At 37.1% G+C, this 22009-nt stretch overlaps 1 protein-coding gene across 2 annotated transcripts; it reads right to left on the bottom strand.

Moving 5' to 3' along the window:
- Positions 1-498: 498 nt before the first annotated feature.
- On the bottom strand, positions 499-21745 carry LOC135074538 (phospholipid-transporting ATPase ABCA3-like). Of its 2 annotated transcripts, none has more exons than XM_063968859.1 (31): positions 21596-21745; positions 20720-20940; positions 20257-20516; positions 18293-18466; positions 17583-17827; positions 17325-17435; positions 17075-17216; positions 15499-15678; positions 14888-15100; positions 14419-14522; positions 13997-14129; positions 13630-13859; positions 11601-11766; positions 8194-8427; positions 7765-7906; positions 7572-7681; positions 7107-7495; positions 6816-7025; positions 6629-6733; positions 6329-6500; positions 5942-6067; positions 5734-5857; positions 5310-5431; positions 4455-4579; positions 3932-4115; positions 3545-3706; positions 2953-3110; positions 2747-2843; positions 2210-2401; positions 1207-1309; positions 499-1079 (listed from the first exon to the last, which is right to left on the bottom strand). In XM_063968859.1, the coding sequence occupies exons 1-31, from the start codon at positions 21734-21736 to the stop codon at positions 899-901; spliced, it is 5256 nt and encodes a 1751-aa protein (XP_063824929.1). In that variant the 5' UTR covers positions 21737-21745; the 3' UTR covers positions 499-898. The 2 variants fall into 2 exon arrangements, with proteins under 2 accessions (XP_063824929.1, XP_063824930.1); XM_063968860.1 differs by having other exon boundaries at positions 21617-21745.
- Positions 21746-22009: the final 264 nt, after the last annotated feature.

Below are 22009 nucleotides of genomic sequence, written 5' to 3'. Positions count from 1 at the left end.
GCCAAATATTTTTTTTTCTTTCTTTCTTTCATTCTTTCTAATTATTAAAACATACCAAACATCCATTTAAGATTCATTCTCACAAGAGAAAATTTAAAATAGAGTCCAAATATTTATTAAAAATGAAAAGTTCTAATTTCCTGTCATGTTCCATAGAAGATTTTTCTCATAAAAATCTAACTCTATCATGCTTTCAGTATACTGGCCTTGGTAACGTCGTCTCTCAAATCCCACTATATTTTGATGAAAGCGTGACCCTTGTTCTTGCGAATAAGCCCCCATAATTATCTATAAATATATCCCAATGAGAATGTGACGTGCATCTTTAGAGACATTCTACTATGAAGATGGAAAATTCAAATCGCTGTAACTCTTTAAAAAGCAAATATTTTCGATTTGTAATCGCACTTTTTTATATAAATTTGCTCATATAATCAGAATATAATAAGTAAAATCCATGCGCAAAAAAAATTTTTTTTTTGTTGTCCGGTGTAATAGGTCACAGTGCTTGAGATGAAAGGCACGGTATGGTGTTTTTGTAACGTCAAACGTTAGCGAAACTTCAGATCTCCTTCAAATTATGCTCTGTCACGTCATATTAATGTCTATGTCACCCCTCCCGTGCCGATCCCATCCCCACTGAGTTAAGTGCTACATTGTTAGATTTAATATCGTGGTTCCATTCATAATACAAGTCGTAATTGCCATTTATATGACATATGATGTATGTGACCGTCTTCCTACAACGCCACTGGTGCACGTCACACACATCATTTAAAACAATAGTGTACAAAGTGTACACACATTACATTTCAAGAGTATAAAACTATAAGATAAGCGTAATTTCTCAAACTACCGCTGGTCTTTATTTACAAAAACTAGGATTCATCGACGAATGTTATTCAATGTTACCTTGTAATCTGGTGAACCTTAGAAATACCTGTTCGAGTGTGGTCTGCGATACGGAATAGTCTTCTATGGAGAACTTTGTCCTGGCCTCTTCCATCACGTGGAATACGCGCCACCAGGGCAAGTCTGCGTCGTTGAGGTAGTACGTGCTGATTCCGAGGTACGTTTCACTGTAATAATAAGTAAATGTTTGTTATTCCGGCTTAATTTGAGCCGAAGATCCTGTCTATACAGGACAGGTAGTACAGTGGTGGGACAAGAGTAAACGGCATATTACTCGTATAATGTTGTACTTACATAAGTTTCGCATCACTAAAATTTTCATTGATGTACTGGTTTACATTGGCTACGTTTTTATCTCTATCTGGTTCTGTTTTGCATTTGACTATTAGGGTGTATCCTGTAACAAACAAACAATGTTTTTACGACAACTGTAGCTAAATAAATCTTACAAGGTCATTGATCTGCCAGATTCGGTTGCGGGTTCGAATTCCAATAAAGACAGCTGCAAGTATAAAGTACTGTAAAGCTTCTCTAGAGCTCTCACGACACTTTCAAGTTATTGTTTAATTAGTAGGATTATTCAGCATTATACTACATACTACTTAATCTATCTGTGGACAATGGTGCTGATTACAATGTTACTCAATCTAGTAGCTTAAGATATAATAATAATAATAATAAATACACTTTATTGCACACCAAAGATAAGAACAGAAATAAAAGGAACACACAAGGTACAACTAGGCGGTCTTATCGCTATTAAGCGATCTCTTCCAGACAACAGTTACTTAAAAAAAAAAAATATGAAGGGGAAGGCGGTGTCGACACTAAAGAAATAAATGTAAACAAAAGGCATAAAATTTAAACCAAAATAATACATACAAATAATACACAAAAATATATTAATATATACATAATTATATAAAATTTAATATATACCTACATACACATACAATTTTTGATACGAACCAAAGATAGAACTAGATAGCCAGCAGAAAATAGGTGGGAATTTTAAGAAGCTAAAAGGAATACAGATGTTGGGAAATTAAGGTAGTAGCGTGAGGAAGTGAGATTTGAGTCTTTTCTTAAAAGTAGGAAGTGACTCAGATTTCCGAATAGACATCGGCAAGGCGTTCCAGTATAATCCCACAATGTAATTGAACCAAATAAAGAGAAAAAAATAAAGAATATTAACACAATAAGGGCCTCGCCGGTGCTCCACCCAGAAAACGCTTGCAATCCGCCGCCAGTGTGGCAAGGGCATAAGTTTTAAGAAAAGTTCTGTGGTGGTGCTCACCTTGGGAGAACTTGCTCTTCAAGTGCTGCAGCGGGCCCAGGCAGTACAGGCGTCCATTGACCATGACGGTGAGGCGCGAGCACAGCGCCTCGCACTCCTCCATGCTGTGTGACGTCAGCACGATACTGCGGCCCGCCGACACGCCGTCGCTTATGCACGACCACACGAGCCGCTTTGACGCTGGGTCCATACCTAGCAAACAAAGCAGAGGGTGTAGCTGAAAGTATTTTTGTAAGAAGTATGTTGGTAGTGGAGCGGTGCGGGCAGTGACTTGTGTGTGACGTAACAACAATACCCTCCCGCACCGTTTCGCTACCACAGAATTCTACATAGTTATGCCACAGAATAATAAATAAGTACTACGCACAGAAAGTTCTCTTCGCGAATGTGTTTAAAAATGAACGTCGAATGAGAACCCCCAGCTAGCACTTTCCGGAGGCGATATACAACATTTGGTTACCCAAAGACATACCGCTGTTCTTGTCTGGATTACTGATCATAAATGCTACTAATTAATAAATATCTATTTCATCTTACCTGTCGTTGGTTCATCTAAGAAAACTAATGGTGAATCGCCAAGTAGCGCGACAGCTGTGCTGATTTTTCTTTTAGTACCTCCACTACATTCTTGCACCTGTAAATGTAACAACGTTGGATTAAGACCGATGCAGTTTTCTTTCATCATTAAAAGAGACCTTCCGAACATATTGCATTGATAAACGTAACAAAAATGTGCAACTTACTTTCTTATCATAATGTCTTAAGAATCCAAGCGTCGTAGCAAGATGCAATGCTCTCATCGCTCCGGTTTTCGGCGGTATCCCGCGAAGAAGACAAAATATACGCAACGTTTCCCGCGCCGTTAAGTTGTCGAATAGAGCGTCGAATTGGGGACAGTATCCTGTGTGAACAGATATTGGACCTTTAAAATTATTGTGTAGTAGTACACTTGAAAAGTTATGAGACCAATCACATGTCAGAATCTAAGAACCTACGATAAGAGCGCGACAAACGCATGACAGATGCGCTGCCAATAATTTCATACTATATGACAGCCGATGCCTGCCTTTACATTATGGTGCGTCCACATTGGGCGAACGGGCTCGCGCGGCACGCTGGTCATCCTGCTCACCCTGCTCTTGAGTGAGCAGGATGCCGCGCGAGCCAGTTCGCCCAATGTGGACGAGCTATTATAAAACCGCCGCTGCCGCGCTGTTGTCGAGCTTCTCACGCCCTAATGTGAAAGCGGCCTTAGAAAGACTGAATCGAGTTTTCAGAGGTGTTTTGTAATATGGATTTAAATGATCGGATAATGATGATGATGTGCTAGTGTACCTATGTGGCGATGCACGTCCTGTATGTTGGTCTTGATAGATAGCCCGTGCACGTGCGCGTCGCCACTGGAGATGTGAGCATCGCCCGTGAGCATCCGGAAAGTGCTTGTCTTGCCTGCGCCGTTCACGCCTAGAAGCCCGAAGCATTCCGCCTTGCGCACCGCTGTAAGGACATAAAAATACATAGACATTCAATATACTATATTTATTTAATTTGCATATGAAACCTATTAAATGACACCCAGAGGAGTGCACCTTTAAATTGACCTGCAGGATTGAATTATGGCGTGTAGGTTGAAAATTTAATAGGGACCATCCATAGGATTAAAGTGAGATAGACCGCATTAATTTATTTCCTAAATGGAAAAGTACCGAATAATAAACTTACCGAACGTCAACCTGTTAACTGCTAAGAACTTCTGGTAATACTTGGTAAGGTCCTTGCACACGAGGCTGTATTGGCCGAGCTCGGATCTAGTGAGCGCTTGCACAAAGCGGCGCTCCGCTACCACGTCACTGTCTTCCTCTGAAGATACCGGCGGCGCCGGCTTCGGACTTGACGAGTAAAACACCTGATGATAAAAAGTATATAATAATTATAGAAATAACGATAGTAGACTCGCTGACTTATTTAAAAGAACCTGAAGTTACGAGCAAAAACATCTACTTGAATTACTCATTGCAAGAAATTAAAGAAAAAACTACTTACCTATGCAAACATACTTAACTTACTGGTCACCATGTTTAAAATAAATATTACAAATATATCCTATCAAGGAGTAGCTTATTTAAATATATCAGTTTTTGATCCTTCTTGTTATGGATGATTATTATAACAGGGCTATTAATAAAATACATGGATAATAATTAAAATTGTTACACTATAGTGAGGTGATATCTTTTTTCCTTACCTTATTCATGAGTTTGTACTCTTTGATTAGCAGCAAGGTTAGCGCCAAAATTCCAACTAGACTCATCATGAACAGATATCGCCCGATGCCGGGTTCACTCCACTTCAGAAATGGGTCGTCTTCGACTGCAAATAAATCGTAGATTATACTAAAACAATTATTTGTGCTACAAAAATAATTATTTGTACGGCCATATACACAAACAATCAACTAGAGAATACATAAAAGACAACAAAAAAGAAGTGAAAAGCATACGCTGCGGAAGACGACGACTGACGCGCATTTTTACACAATATTGCAAAATCGGTATACAGGGTGGGGTTTTGTAAAACAACGCCCATCTCAGGGGTGGGTGTAGTACACATGAAAGTAATTACAATGGATTTTTGGCATCAGTGTCGTGTATACTACTACCCTGTATACCGATATATTCCATTAGTCAAAACGTAAGTTCATTTTAAGAGTGTTTCAATGACGTCCGGTAACTTTTATACAAATGTCACATACCGAGCAAATACAAGAAAAAATAAAGGTTCAGCCAAACCATCCATCTTTGATCGCGTCGGCGATGGCGATCTGCACGCGGTGGTGTGGTTGAACCTTTAATTATTCAGCATATTTATTAGTGACGTGAACACTAAGCTTAGGTATATCGATAGGGTACTATGACACCATGATATAAAGTTATTGTTGTATTTGATAAAAAACATGTGAAATGTTTAGTAGATAGGTAGCAAAAATTATCGTAGTCATTAGGTACTGGAGGTGTCTAGTAACCTATTGATTTGCCACTATAACAGTAAAAGCATAAAATAGGTAAGTATAGAAAGACACACAGACTTAAGACTCACTTACTACAACACACGCTGATGTTGAGCTTGGTGCATATCATGTGGCGCGTGCAGTTGTCGATGTTCACGAACTGCTCGCACAAACCGTCGCACGCCATCATTGAGAACGACGATACACTCATGTCCCTATAGTGTATCGAATTTGATAAGGTTAATGTGAAATTGAGAAAGTGGTAAAACCTTTAGGTTCCATGATGTCATGTCACTTCAAAGTCGTTGCTCTCAGTTTCAGAGTTACTAGTGTTTTGGTTTTCAAATGACCTCATTCATTTTCAATTCACACCGCTATTTTAAAATGCGATCGATATCGATTTGGTTAAGTAACGCATCGCATTTCACAAGTGAGTTTAGGAAAATCATATGAAGGGGAAACAAAATCAGTCAAATTCAAGTAGGTTAGCTTAAAATGAGAATAAGACGTTACATACCTGAAACTTCGGCTTATGCAGTAAATGGGCAATGGTGAAAAGATCCAGTCAAACAAGTGTGCATAGTAAGGGCTGCCTACTTCTGGTAGTCGTAAAACTTCCGTAATTAAAAATGGCATACAACCTGAAATGGCATAAATAAATGTTATACTCGCATTGAACAAAAGTCGCACGCAAGAATAGATAACACTATTGTATGAAGACTTACCACAAAATATGTTCATGAAACACATCTTTGAGAACCCAGTTGCTGCCGCTTCAAAATAAAATGATGCCAAATAGTGCAAAGGTACCGTTGCTAAAGAGAAGACCATCAATACTAACAGCACCCTTCCTACAAACAAAATAAAAATAAAATGTAAAAAAATATTTTCGGTCTTACATTTACATAAAGAATAAAAATCCGAACGGAAGTAATCAATTCACACATAAAAACAGGAGGACAAGGGCAAAGACAAGTGACAGAAAGAGAATTACAAGTGATATTATTTTGGACTATTTGGCAACTTTAGTAGAGAAACCAGTTAATTATATCTCAAAAATATAAAGCTTTAACAATGACCATGGGACGTGCATGTTGTCAATTTTTACTCACCTAATTCGGATGGTGTAGAGAGTGTATTCTCCTGAAAACATGCCAGAGTTATCACAATACAGAGGTATATTAGCAGCAGCCATATCCAGTCCCATATGAAGGCAGTACCCCAAAGCACGGCAGGTCGAACGCCTGAGACGCGTTGGAGGAGCTTTGCACCGCTTATGCGTTCCTGGTAAGAAAATATGAGATGTTCATAAATTGGAAATAGATAACGTCCTTCTTTAAGTATTTGATATCCTACTTTAGGCATATTAAAACGTTTGATATAAAGTAAAAGAAATATTTACGTAAACTTACTTTGATCACAAATAGCACCAAGAATGATGTAACGAAGGCCATACAAAATCCAATGTTAAATGCAAACTGAAACCCCATACTGCTGCCAGATGCCATAACTCGGACCTACAAAACACGTAACAGGTAAGTATAAGAAATTTGTTATTTGTTTATACAGATGTGAATTCATCTTAGTTTGTTTACGTACCAGGTTTTCTATAGAATAAGGTAAAGGATGATTTACAATCTTCAAAGAGCTACCAGGCGCTACAGCACGTATTATAGCGTCGTTGATTAGTGCGAGTGAGATAGCAGAGTCATGGTACCCATAGTTACTGAACCAGCCTGTAATACGGTTCGGAGCGAAAGTAGCTCCTACTAAATTTTCATACCTAACACGGGCAAGGTTCTCTGCACTCTGTAAAGATAAATATTATACTCATACTTTAACATCAACATTGATGATACGCTAATAAAAATTTTTAGATAATCCACTTACAAGTTTCAAGTAAAACTTTCCCAAATCCATAGTTCCAATGTCAGCCAGTTGCATTCCAGGGTATGTGGAAGTTTTGAAATAATCTTTGAATGCATTCATGGCTTTAGCTCCTACGCTGCTGTCTGACAAATTAGCTACTTGTGACATAAGAGTCTGTGTTTCCCGGAACCCACTTTCCAAGCTCAGGGTAAGAGGTGGCAACTGAGACATAAATTTCCATGATCTCGCTATTATTACAGATATAGTTATATTTATTATAGGCGTTACGAATTGTATAAAGGCGGTTAACTTATTTCTCATTGTATTATACGACAATTTGAGAAACATTGCTTTGATGTGATTCTTGAGTAATCTGAATCCTCTGACTTTTTGCAGCGGCTCCGTGTCAGCTAAAAATAAAAGACAATAATGATAAAGCAATATGATCTTTAAACGTGAAACATTTAAGTCGTAAAAAGTTTTTACCCATAGTATTAATATGACCGTCTACAGGCACGATCGCGCAGTCATTATTGTGTAAGCCCACATAGTTATTTCTTTTAGCAGACGATATGTCATTGTCCTCTGCACCCGCCCTTGAAATTAAAAATATCACGAATGTCAATACTAAAGTTAACAAAAATATACACAAAGCTCTTAAAAATGTACTGAGACTTACTTCATAAATACTTCTTCCAAACTGGTGACTGATAAGCCATAGCTGGATACATGCAAAGATTCTCTTTTGTTCTCAAATTCTTTGAGCATATCGGGGAATTTGCTAACATAGTCATTTGGCAAGATGTACGTTAGTTCGGAACCTATGAACAAGACATGCAAAAAAAGTTACTAGAGTCATTCAAAAGTTTACAGGCTCTCGGCCTTGAATGACGTAAAGTTGCAAATACGGTAGAAGTATAATTTTTTGCTTAAGTGTAGGTATGCTATTTATGGAACATTTTTGATGATTCACCCCACGTGCAGTTTTTAATTCGATCAAGCAATTATCGTAATTGGATCGGTCAGAAAAAGTCTTGATTTGCGTGTTTTATTTAATCGATCTTCATTATACCTACCACAATGTCAACGAGTGATAGAATAGTCTTACCTATATTCGTGTTTTCTTTAAGATCAGGTACATAAGTCTTGAAAAATCGTGTCACATCTTCAACATTGCAGTTCTCTCCTTTCACGATAGTGAGCTTGTATCCTATGCCGTAGTGTTTCTTGAGGAAATACGGCGTGCCGACGCATTGCAAGCGGCCCCCGGACATTATCGCTATGCGGTCGCCGAGTACGTCGGCTTCGTCCATGAAGTGAGTCGTCAGGATCATTGTTCGACCTGACAAGTATCAGAAGTAAATATTTTTGACAAGCGGCTACAACGGTAGTTAATTGTGCCTTTTGATTTAGAAATAAGATTGGATCAAGAATCAGAATCATTATATCCCAGAAGTGTTCATAACATGTATAAACTTTTGTGATCGGATATGAATGAATCAGTGATTTATCTTTTATGACACATTGCATTGTTGTTATTATGACGTCAAATTGACTAACCGCAACCGGTTAGTGAGGATAACGACCCCTATTATTTGGTTTTCTTGAAGGCTATTAAGGCTTGGTATTTCTGCTAAAGTAGGTATTTCGCGCTGTCAAAATCTGCGCGCGCAATACTTCGCCGAAGACAGCGCGCCAAAGAGCTCTCGCGGCTACACAGTATAGAAATACGCAGTTGGTTAGGTTAGGTTGACTTCCTTCCGTTCAAGCGTCACACTCACAGCACTTTCTAATACAAATTATATCCAAGTGATACAAATTAAAACAACTTTCAAAATTTTTGGGAATATAAAATATAGAATAATATAACTGCCAAAGTAAACATGGTTCAAAGAGGCGTGGCGTCACCCGACCTTCCGGAAGTTCCGCGCCGGCTAAAAAAATTTCAAGATTACGTCACCCGACCTATCGGTAGATCCTCGGGAGCTTGAGCGATTGGAAAAACATTTTATGATCAGTTACTCGTAGTAGCGATTATTTAGAGCTTGGATAATAAAATATACATAGTTGTTGCAATTCACAAAGCTTTGCATGTGGTTAATTACATTAATCAGTACACGCATCAATTTTGTTCAGTCTTTTTGTTTATTAATAAATAAAAATATCACACTAAAATTGCATACATATTTGTTTGTATTGGTCTGGGTGTTTTCTTTCCATAATTTATGTATAACGTATGTACGGGGCTCTGTATCGAAAATCACTATTAGCAATGAGCATCACACACTGTTACCTGGAGTGCATTACCGCAGCAAAATTTTTATAAATGTTGTGCTTTAGAGAGTCGAGAGTATAGCAGATAATTAGTCCATCGTGAGCAGAAATTTGTCAATTGGGCGGGGCACATAGCTCGTAGAGACGATGGCCGTTGGGGCAGAAAAGTTCTCGAGTGGCGACCACGGGCTGGAAGACGTAGCGTGGGCAGGCCTCCTACTAGGTGGAGCGACGATCTCGTAAAGGTCGCGGGAAGAGCCTGGATGCGGGCAGCGCAGGACCGTGCATTGTGGAAAACCTTGGAGGAGGCCTTTGTCCAGCAGTGGACGTCATTTGGCTGAAACGAACGAACGAACGAACGAGCAGAAATTTGTCCACTAATAGCAAAATTCGTTCAAATTATAGTTTTAAAGTTATTGGCTAGAAGATTCTTTTATCTTGCAGCTTAGACCTTTAGCTACAGACCTTAGACAGTATTTTTGAAACATTCTTACGCATGGTGGAGGAAGGGACGCTCTAGAGCAGTGGTTCTTAACCGGTGGTCCGCGGACCACTGTTGTACCACTATTGTTGATGTGCACTTGCACACTTTGGTCAAAACCACTTTTAACTGATTTTTGCAGTCAAACTGATTTTGACCGATTATGAGGTGGTCCCTGACAAGATAGAAATTTGGTAAAATGGTCCCTCATGACTTAAAGGTTAAGAACCACTGCTCTAGAGACTCAAAACTACAAGGATACACATGAACTCCAGTTTTAAATCCGTTGATATCTGCTGCATCTGCCATGTTTTTGGCTATAAGATTCTTCTATCTTACGGCTTAGACCTTTAGATACAGACCTTAGACTGTATTTTTGTGAAAATTCTTACGCATGGTGGAGGAAGGGACGCTCTAGACACTCAAGTCTACAAGGAGTCACATCAACTCCAGTTTTAAATCCGTTGACATCTGCTGCATCTGCCATCTTTTTGGGTGGAAGATTCTTCCATCTTGCAGCGTAGACCTTTAGCTACAGACCTTAGACAGTATTTTTTTGAAAATTCTTACGCATGGTGGAGGAAGGGACGCTCTAGACACTCAAGTCTACAAGGAGTCACATGAACTCCAGTTTTAAATCCGTTGATCTGCCATCTTTTTGGCTAGAAGATTCTTCTATCTTGCAGCTTAGACCTTTAGCTACAGACCTTAGACAGTATTTTTGAAACATTCTTACGCATGATGGAGGAAGGGACGCTCTAGAGACTCAAGTCTACAAGGAGTCATATGAACTCCAGTTTTAAATCCGTTGTCATCTGCTGCATCTGCCATCTTTTTGGCTAGAAGATTCTTCTATCTTACAGCTTAGACCTTTAGCTACAGACCTTAGACAGTATTTTTTATTATTTATTTGTGTCAGTGTGCTCTTCTAAAGAGTGTAAGACGATTGTATGTAGGTACTATTAAAATGTAATTTTAACTCATTGGTTTTGTTTTTGTCTCATATTTGAGGAATGTACTATGTATCATGAGTAGAGTCTTCGTTTAAAAGGATGCGAACGATTTAAATTTGAATAGGTAGACAAAATTGATAATTTTTAATTATCAAAAATTTAAGCTTTCTCCAGTAACACTGATATTATTATACTGTGACTCATCAAAGTCATTATTGTCAAAAATATTGACAAATCGCGAACTGTCACGGCCAAAAAACTGACACGCGTCCGTCCTCCGTAAGCGCCACCGCGCGACTGATTGAGATTGTCCAAGCCGTCATTGACGATTTTTTCCACATTTTTTAACATTGTAACTAAATAAGACGCAATATAAAAATTTCATCCGTTAAAAGCCCTCAAGTTATTTCTGAACTTTAGTTTAGTAAAAGATTTAGAACCTCAAATCCCTTATTTTAAAAATAAAACCATAAATAGAAAACGAATAGAGGTAACTTTGGGAATATATTCTATCGAGTCAACTTCATCAAATCGTGTTTCCATCCGTTAATAGCCCTAGAAAATATCCTCAACTATGCCCAATAAAAATCTTAGCCTTTAATTTTACTGTTTAGTACCTCAAAAATGAAAAATGAAAACCTCATTTTCGCCATTTTCTCTGCTACCCGGCCTTAATACCCAAATTAAAAGCCATGAACCTAGTACATAAATGAGTTTTGATAAAATAATTAAGTGTTGAACCGCGCACGTGTTTTTAGGCAAGATACAGAGCAAACTACATGTTTAAAATGACTTTTAAGAGATCACCTTTTTTCTCCTTCTGTAGTAGGTCCCACAAAGCTCGTCTGGCAGCAGGGTCGAGACCCGAAGTAGGTTCATCAAGCAAGACAACTCGGGAGGAGCCACACATCGCCGCGCCTACCGACAACCGTCGCTTCTGACCACCCGACAAGTTGTCTGAGACCACGTCCCTCTGGTAAAAATGACAATTGAGGTATATTTAATTCAATCAATTTTAGTTGTTTTCCAAAGTAGTTTACTCCTTGAGTCAAAGATCATTATTAGGTATAGTTCTTGCAATTCACGAAGGCGAGTGAGCTTTACATCTACTATGGTGGCTCGTTTTTTTTAAAGTTTTGATAGACATTACACTATCGTTTTGTGCATGCATACGTACACACACAAGTAAAGCTCACTCGCCTTCGCGAGTTGCAACTGCAAGAACTATATTATACTTTTACGCGCCCATTAAATCCTGCAGCAGGGCAAAGATATCTTGTGTGTCAATAAAGGCATAATTACGAGTAAGTGTAGGGGAAAGTAGTACGAGTTGATCCCCTGGGGTAAGATGATCTTTCGCGATTGTGCTGAAACCACTAACGTCATTTAGTTTCTTTCACTGGTAAAACATAGCTCTGGACACCTCCCCGCCTCAGTCAAATCGTAATGGTGGCGTGAGCGATACATCGAATTTGACGAGAAAAAAGAAAAATTGTGTACTTCTGATCTAAAATAGGCATGACTTTGAGCTTATGTTACTTTTATTCAAACAATGTTAAATGTAATTACTGTTGTCGTTAGGCTTTCTATTATGTTTAATTTTAATATTTTGGCCATAAAAACGTAGCCGCGTACTTGTAGATTATTTTAGCAAATATTTAACAAAAAGTGGGACTTGGGTCAAGATGATCCCGTCCTATATGTACGAGATGATCCCTGGGAATTAAAACAAAAAAGTCAATGGAGTAGGTAAAGGGAAGTGAAATAAAAGAAAGAGAACTTCATATAACTCACCTGAGTCTGAAGGAGATGATACTGAGTGGCTGTACTGAACAGAAAAGTTTTCAAGCGATACCAAGGGTGAAGGATGGATAAAATGTTATGCATGTGGAAAATGGGGCCATAAAGCATGTGCTGGGGTAGAGGGTGATGAAGCAGGATTTATTTGTGATATATTCAACACAGCTCCAGCCAAAAAGTGTTTCAATTATTTAAACGCTTTTTAGCAGGTACTAAGAAAGAATCAGTTATTTTCGTTATTTAATTCGTAAATGTTTTTCTTTTCTAACTTTTTAACGGTTTGTTCGCATAATTAGGTACTCCGAAAGGAATATAACCAGAAAAGAATAAATCATAGAACAGAATCATAGGGATCATCTTACCCCTACCTGGGGGATCATCTTACCCACAGGGGTGTACAAGATGATCACTTTGTAAGGTTTTGCAAAAAATGAAATATTTTAATGAAACCTTAATTAATTTCTGGTTTTGAGTATAAGGAAAGTTGGATAGATAAATATACTAGTAGTAATCGTCTTTATTTTTGGTTTAACTTGAAAAATATGTATTTTACAGCGATTCCCGCTTAAGGGGATCATCTCGTACTACTTTCCCCTATCTATCACCTCTAGTTACAATTCTGTATGGATAAATAAATAAATAAATATCCTTGGACATTTTACACTGCGCCGCTAGTCCCAAACTAAGCAAAGCTTGTACTAGACAACGGATATAAACATACTTAAATACATTTTTTTTTAATACATACATATTATACATAGAAAACACCCAGACCAGTCACAGAAACTAAAATTCATCATTTCAATTTTTGCCCGACCGGGAATCGAACCCGGGACCTCTCGGCATAGTAGTCCGTTTAGTTATTAAATTTTTAGCGTTAAGAGTCGCATCTCAAGATTTTTTCAAGTTATTTATAATTTTCAAAATAGTAGTCCGTTCTGAACCACTACACCAAACGGCCGAAATGGAGGATAATAACAACTATTTTTAGAATGGGATCATCCAAGTAATGTGTTTTCCGCAATAATAAGCCTACCTTTTGTTCCAACTCTAGTAGCTTCACGAAATGATTGACCTCTTCGTTGATTTTGTTTTCGGGCACCCCTTTCAACCTCGAATAGAAGATGATGTGTTCGGCGACGGTCAGGTCTGGAAACAGCACATTATGTTGGGGGCATATCCCCAGGGATTTGCGCGCCAGTTCCGTCTCGCTGACTATATTGTACCCGTTTATCGTCGCCGATCCCGACGAAGGTGGGACCATACCTGAAATTATTATTATTTAGCCACAGCGAAGCCTGTGTCTCACTTGGAAACCACAACCACAGAGGAAAATTGCAAAAAATACGCCGGTTTTGTAAAAGTTTATTAACTGTTACCTGTATCGAGAACTTGTTATTTACCTGTCAGCATAGAAATTGTAGTAGTTTTTCCTGCACCATTATGACCTAATAATACTGTTATTTCATTTTCATACATCCTAAGGTTTAAATTATCCACAGCCTTTTTACGACCACTATAGATTTTGGTTAAGTTCTGGAACAATAAAAATAAACCTCAGAAATTGATACAAAAATTATATTACATATAACAACGGTTAAAGCAGCACTCGATCGTGAATAATAAACAGTCATCGCTACTTTTAAACTTTTCAATTGTATTTTACCGTAAATAATAACGTTCGGAAAATGTGTTACGGCCATAAATCAATTATTTTTAATATTACCACATTAGAGATAGATACCATCAAACATATTATCGTGTTTATTGTACTATAAAGGGACATGAAATATTGTCTAGGTTTGTAAACATGAATAATTCTTACTTGTATATTAACACCCATTGGCACTCCTTTCGGTTCTTCATCATGAACCACTTTTAGCAAAGCATCGTTGTATTCTAAATCTGCGCCTTCTTTTTTGGTTAATTCTGCGATAACATGCAAATTGAGTTATATTTAAATTACCAATCAACTAAAAATTAATAGGAATTGTAGAAATATGTAATACCGATATCACAATAAAATTGTATGTCGATAACCTTGTGTTATTAGTTTGGTAGACAGTCAACTTCAGTGAAGCCTTTGAATATATTGCTTAATTTCACTAATTCTTAGATTAGTTACAAACAACTGACCAAATAATATCATCTACCAATAACAACTTAAACATCACAAAATCGATGTTCAAGGCGAAACTTTATTATGTTAACTGAATTACATAACATTTTCAATGGTTTATACTTTTGTAATACTAATATTGATAATAATTTGAGGCTACAATTTACATACTAACCAGCCTTTTTATTTTTGTTGGGCATCCAAAAACTTTTAGTAAATGGAAAGTACCATGGCAGCGGAACTCCATAGAGTCCAGGTCGTATCTTTTCCACGTACATAGCAATCAGCATGTAGAGTATGGCATCTACTACCAACATGAGAGCCACATGCGCTGGTTTATATTGATCGTGGTAAGACACCGGACTGAAAAACTCACTCCACTGTAGACCTGTTAACCAATTGAGATTCTTTATAATAATTAAATATAATTAAAAGGCATTTAAATCTGTCCTTCATGACACGAGACTTCAACATTGTAGTCAAGTCGGAAAACTCTGTATCAGAACCGCGTCATTAATTCACGTGTATAACAGTTTAATTCACATCTCTAATTAGGCATTTTAATAAAAATGCTGCATAATACTGATGCTATTTCATATTTTATTCAGGGCTCTTGATACCTGCAAATCATTCTCTATCAATTATTTCAAAATGTCATGGTTAAATATTTACGTATTCTGTATGCGTCACGCCCTTCGTAGAAAGACACAACAATGACGAAAGATCGTTTATCATCAAAACGAGGTTCTTTCAATTAAAATAATGAAATTACATTTTTAAACGTACCTCTCGAAGTACCTTCACACATGATGATCATCTGAAAGGCATACCCCATGGCAGTGTTGGATATCAAGCTTAGCACCAGTTTAGTCGTCAGGCTTATGTCTTCGTACAGCACTTGTGTGAGCATGAACACCGAGTAGGTGGAGAACCACGCCAGACCCATGAATGACGCGGCCGTGTTGGCTGCAAACGGTCATTAGATAACAACCTACTTAATTACACGCTACCTGAGTTCTTTTCAAGGAAACAATTTTAAAGACTTGACAGAACTTTAAAACAAAATTTTGTTATGAGTTAAGAAACATAAATCTATAAAAAGTAACATAACTAATACGTTGACATTCAAATTAAAACAAATAAGTTGATTGTCCAGTCATGCGGTAGTCGTGACCTTCATTTTTTTTTGTTAAATGAAGTTATTTTAGCCTTGTTGAAATTGTCATTGTCCTACCTAATAATATGATGTTACTACTAAAGTTAATGTGTTAATGTTTTCAATTAAATGAGTTGTTTGTAGAGCATACAATTTATCAACCTTTATCTATGAAATCGATTAGTTCACGGTCGCTCTTACAGCTGACATTTTTTCCCATAATGTATGTTATAGAGGCGATGTTTCACGTTCTTAATTGCTTATGGAAGCCTTATTCTTAGATATACGCTTTATATTTATCCAATTTCTGACGCTTGTTCAATGATGTGTAATTTTTATTCTAAAAACAAACATATTCGGTTCCTGAAAAGTGCACGTAAATTATTTTCACTAAAGAAGAATTTATTGAATGCCTCTAACAAAGCAAGACTCTTTGAATAGTGCTATTAACTAGAAACCGTTGATTGATATTAATTTGTCAATGTGTGGTGGAACATCGTCAATCGCATCGATTGTTTCCTACATAGGTTGTACTCGTAGGTAAAAACGTCGATTCATGTCATCGTATTTCTTGACGTCTTCGCATTTCATTTATACCACCAACTAGTTATCAATTGATACGGACACAAAACAAAGAGTTGCATTCTTGGGTTAATGGGCATTCAAATCACAATGATCGCTGTGAGTTCTCTTCATAGGTTTAATTACCCGCATCTCAATTGATACAATCATCATCAATTACCAGCAATGCAGATGGGTTGATATAGGGATGTGACTCTACCAATTCGTGTATGCTTGGATTCTCTCACTCACGCTGGCATTCCAACATGATGAATAAAGAAGGATACAGTCGAATATTTCTAAGACGATTTTCCTAGACAGCAGTACGTCATTAAATAATAAGATGTAGTTATTTATTACGTAGCCGTGTAGCCGGTTGGTTGCGTTTGCGTGACTCTACAAACTGCTTATTATAAGTTCCGAACTGCTTCACAACTTAACCCTTGTGTGTTGCTTGTTAAAACTACACTGAGACATTTAATACAGGGCATAAAGGACACGGGGGAAAATACTTTACGGTGAACTTCGATCACGTTAATATGCAGATAGCGAATATTACGTACAGTGGTACATTATTTTTCAGATTTCATGGGGAATGGGGATCAACAACAAAGTAGAATAAAGAATAGTAAATTCACAACGTACCTCTGGTGAAAAATACGCTAACCATAAAGCAGAAAGCCAGCGAGGCGATTACGAAGAGAACCATGAAGAACAGCAGAACTGAACATGGCGTGAATGTTAGCACAGCGTATCGGTCACCACTACTCGTTGAGTTGAACGGGATCTAAAAACATACATAGTTTCAATGACGAACTGAAATTGAAAATTCAGTTCACGTAAAACATCTGAAAAATCCATGATCTATATAGATATTCTGTCTTTGAACACTTACCTTAAATAATATAACCATAAGGACGACCGATATCAAAAGGAAAGAGAACTGTTTAATAAACCACGCAAGCCAGTGAAGCCACGAAGGTAAACCCATAATTGTCATTGTTTCCTAAAAGAAAAGAAAATATTTGAAGCGGTTCTCCTTGAGTGATTTTAAAAGGCTAGAAAATTATAATGATCACTTTAAACTTTCGCATTGCATAATTATTATAAATCGTGTTTTCCTCGTTATTTAAAATTGAAACATAATTTTTACCTTCAGCTGTAGTTCTTTCTCTGCAGTGACTACTCGAACAGTATTGACGAAAGTGTAAGCGAAACACAGCATTATTATCATGGAAATGAATCTTTCTAGAGCTATTAGCAGGTCGTCATTTCTGTACGCGGACTGTGGCAGCCGCTGCAGATAAACTTTTGTGTCAAGAGGTTTTCCTGACTTTTGTTTTATGATCTCTTTCGAAACGGCGTGTTGCACGGCGAGAAACATTTCGGGAGAATAGCCTAAAATAATGAGCAAAGTAAATGTTAGTATAGAGTTGATATTTAAGTACGTCTCTATACGATATTAGGACTTAGTTAATGGCGTATTTTTCAGCCCGCCTTCATTAAAGAAAACGACATGTAGAGGAAAGATACTTACGTACAATCGAGAATTGAGGTTAAAGTTTGATACTTAGGCCTACCTACTAACCTCAAACGGTTGTAAGTCAAGGAAACAAATGAACTACTTACCTATTCACTTTATAGAACAATACATTCTTCATTATACCTACAGTTACAACATACTGAAGTACAAATACGTAAGTAGGTAAGTACTATAGTATTTTCTCTGCTACACGAAAACTTTAATGTGATATACCTTTAAAACTTTCGCAAAAGTTTCTCTAAATGAAAATGACACCCTTATAACAAATGACGCGTAAACCTGCTTTATAGGTATCTGAAAATGGGGAAAAGAAAACTTACCAGGAGTTTTTCCACCGTACATATCATCAGCATCTCGAGGCCCTGGTCGAGGAAACAAAGGGAATAACAGGTTGGTCCTCCAGCTGGCTCTAAGAGGGTGTTCCACCATGGGAGTTCTCATGACGGCTGGGAACCTGAGCGTTACTACTATGTCATCTGGCCATTTGGATGCATCTGAAATGTTCGTATTTTTAAGAAAAGGCGACTTTTGGTCGCGTGGATTACAGATTTTAAATTTTGATAGGAACTTTCCTCGGATTTTATCAAAGTTCGAATTGATGTAGCCGTTTTCAATTTCTGGCCATAGTATGCATATGCATGTAGCGATTCTGTTTTTTTTTCTAATTTCTATTGCGAGTAGGCACTATAGAAAATTTGCGTGTTACATGTAGGTAGTAAGTAGGTGTCTGTGATTTACAAAATGTTAATACAGCTTCACATCATAATGCTTGACAATTGATTGACGGAGGGGACATCGGATGATCAAAGAAACATAATAGATTCTTCACGTATTTAAAGTTTATGGAGGCGTACAATCCATAATACCTAGTCCTATGTTAGGTTTTCTAACATCGTAATCGGCCCCTTGTAAAACGTAAATGCAGATAGGGTGTGGTAAAGTGCTTCACTCGTAAACGGGGGTTCTGGCCTACGTTTGTGCCTACGTGTCTGCATTTATAGTTAAGTTGGTAGCTAGCATGTCAGCCGTGCGTGTAGCACACCGTGATTGGGGAAGTTTATTGTGGGGAGTTGTGGCAAACAGTTCGTTGACTAGGTTACCTTTCCGCAACTATTTGTTTGAACTTGAATAAAAAATAGAATACCAAAACGCTTAGCAACAACGTGCATAGGTATATCATGTTGTTCTGTGAATATTTGCATGAGTAATCAGGACTCGGGAGTCTATTTAATACAGTTTATACCTATCTCTAAATACCTATATGAATAAATACTATAATCAATCAGTAAGCTATGTATTAAAGTATTAAGTATGGGGTATATCTATCTGTGTAAACTGATTTCTGTTTACAGGGCCGTTTCCGTGTCCGTTGTCGTTTTTATTTCGGGATGTTGCCATAATGAGGGAGTTTAACATTCACACGACAGTTTTCTGGATCTCTGTTGGGAACACAACAACGCGCGGGAGGAGACGTGCGGGCGGCGTACAATGACTAACGTCACCTCGGGCCGACAGCGTCATCATCGGCTGCGCTCGGCTCACACACTCGCCTTTGGGACACCACCGTCGTCGCACGATTACCGCGTATCCTAGATAATCAATTGTAAATTAGGCTGGCGAGAATACAGCACCTATTTTTTATACAGTCCACTATTTTATTTATACTAATATTCGTTAGGACCCTAACAATCTCTATTATTATTATTTATTACGCATTTCTTAAAACGGTCCTGTAAAAGTACTGTTAATACCGACTAACCATAGAAACGGCGCAGGATTACGAAATCATAATCGTAATATCGTATGTTTGCAAAATATGAATTTACAACTGCAGTGTGCATTCAGAAAGGGGAAATGAGCATAAGAAGCTCGCGATTTATTACGGTGATAAAGAATACACTTAAAACATTGAATCGATTTAGATGAATGTTAGTAGAGATACAGTTAGATAGTTCGCGAGTCTCACCCAGGGAAAACATAAGATATCTTAGTATTTATGCCGGTTTTTAGAAGGGGGATACTCGCGCGATATTAACGTTCTGAGACAGACCGAAATTAACGCGGGCAAAAGATCGATGTTTGTTCCTCTTTCACATAAAATCTACTAAACGGGTTTTAATGAAACTCTACAGTATTATTTTTTTATATGTACAGCAGATTATCAAGATAAAGGCTGAAATTTATAACGATATTAAATGTGCCTGGGTGGCCAGGCAAAGTAGTGGGCAAAAGCTAGAGAGCTCTGTATTTAGGTGCTATGTACAGCTACTTTAATTCAACTTACTTGCCATACTGTCATCATACTGGATTCCAACTAGAATTTGATTCATAATATTGGGTTGAGTCAAAGCCACCTCCATTTCAGCTGCATTCTTGAAACCCTTAGGCTGAGGTAACATTTTAGTGTCAAATAATAGAGCCAGTAAGCCATTGAGATTGTCCAATGCCACTGTTGCCATAGCATCTTCAGTCACTTTTCTGGTCAGAGGATTCTCAGGAGAAAATGCTAAAGTCCCTTCCCTTTTGGTAGTTGTGAGATTCCCTCTAAAATAGAGACAATACAAATAAAAGCATTTTCATTATTACTTCCCCATTTAAGCAAGGTTATAGTATTAGAAATAAAAACTCAATAATGTGTGATTTGATGATGGAATGAATATTGCAACATTTGGTAAAGCAAATGACTCAAATTACAAAAGCAACATATTATCAATTATTATAATAAATAAAATATAAAAATTACTCACAGGCTTTGACCACTCATGTTGAAATAAGTAGGTTGGAATGGTGGATATGAAATAGCTGGTTTTGATTGGGGGTCCACCAGACATCTTACAAGTATAAGAAATAATGAAAATATAACAGGTGAAGCAATTTCAAATAAAGTCTGCCATTTGTGTCTCCTTTGTAGTAGGAGGTTCTTCCATATAAGAAGGTTTAACTTCTCATAAGCAGGCATAATGATATCCTAAAAATAAAGTAGGTTTAAATAAATTAGATTAATGTAGAGTCAGCCAATATTAACAACAAATTAATATTAGAATATTGTATAATAGTATTAATCACATTTTAGGAATTTGAGGCTAAACAAAAACACAATTCTTTGGAATCCATAAAATGAGTTTGCAAAAATTGTTTTTGCCAACATTATGACTATGCACATAATCTAACTAAACTGAAGTAAACTCAAGTAGAACAGCATGTAAACATAATTTAAGTTAATATGCTGACTATCTAGTTGTAAAGGCATTCCTGATCAAATGTTTCCAAATTATGTTTAGGAGACCAACTCAGGTGATACAAGGCCAAACATAAAACGAGGTGGGTACTATAAATCAATCCGATCAAACGTTATTATAACATCGTGTAGAGTAGCAAATGGAAGTAAAATTTCTAGAATGCGTAGTTTTTTAGTCTTCCAACAGTTGAATCAAAAATAGATTTCAGTGCGCCATCGCTGAACACTGTTTTACACGATATAAACAAATACAATACCTCTTTGATGAAAGGCCTGCGTCACTTTTAATCGATTTTTTATTTGTGTATAATAATAATTTGAGAGAATATTAGGACAACAAAGCATAAAAATTAAGAAACAGAAATATTTTTCTGAAATACAATACCGTAGTTACAATTTCACTCACACAGCACTTAAAATTGTCGCATATTTTAGCAGTTCCTGAATAAAATGCTAGTAATTCAAACGATACATTATATAAATTACGCAAATTAATCCTATTGAGAAAAAAACACAAGTTTGACATACATCCTCCCCGACCACAAAAATACAACTGTCAAAATAAATAGGAAAATGTTTTTTTTTCTTCAGGAAACTCAATAATACACGGTACAACAAAATATTTTAGATTATAAAAAAGAAAAATGATAAAAAAATCTTTTAGATGCACTGAGTAAAATATTTTTTGGTCGCCTCGCACATTAAAAGTTGAGGTGAAAAAATAATCACAAATTATCAGTGTTGCCAGTCGGGTCTAGTCAGAAATTACCAGAAATATAAAAAAAAGTAACCTTTTTGA

This window comes from Ostrinia nubilalis, chromosome 9, assembly GCF_963855985.1.
Source record: "Ostrinia nubilalis chromosome 9, ilOstNubi1.1, whole genome shotgun sequence".
Lineage (NCBI taxonomy): Eukaryota > Metazoa > Arthropoda > Insecta > Lepidoptera > Crambidae > Ostrinia > Ostrinia nubilalis.
The sequence above is the reverse complement of the archived record's forward strand: the minus strand, read 5'-3'. Positions and strand labels throughout refer to the sequence as shown.

Coding starts and splice junctions, on each gene's coding strand:
- LOC135074538 (XM_063968859.1), bottom strand. CDS start 21,736: ATGTCAAACTTGTGTTTTTTTCTCAATAGGATTAATTTGCGTAATTTA. Junction 20,517..20,719: donor AACATGAGTGGTCAAAGCCT/GTGAGTAATTTT, acceptor TCTCTATTTTAG/AGGGAATCTCACAACTACCA. Junction 4,580..5,309: donor CAACATCAGCGTGTGTTGTA/GTAAGTGAGTCT, acceptor ATTTATTTGCAG/TCGAAGACGACCCATTTCTG.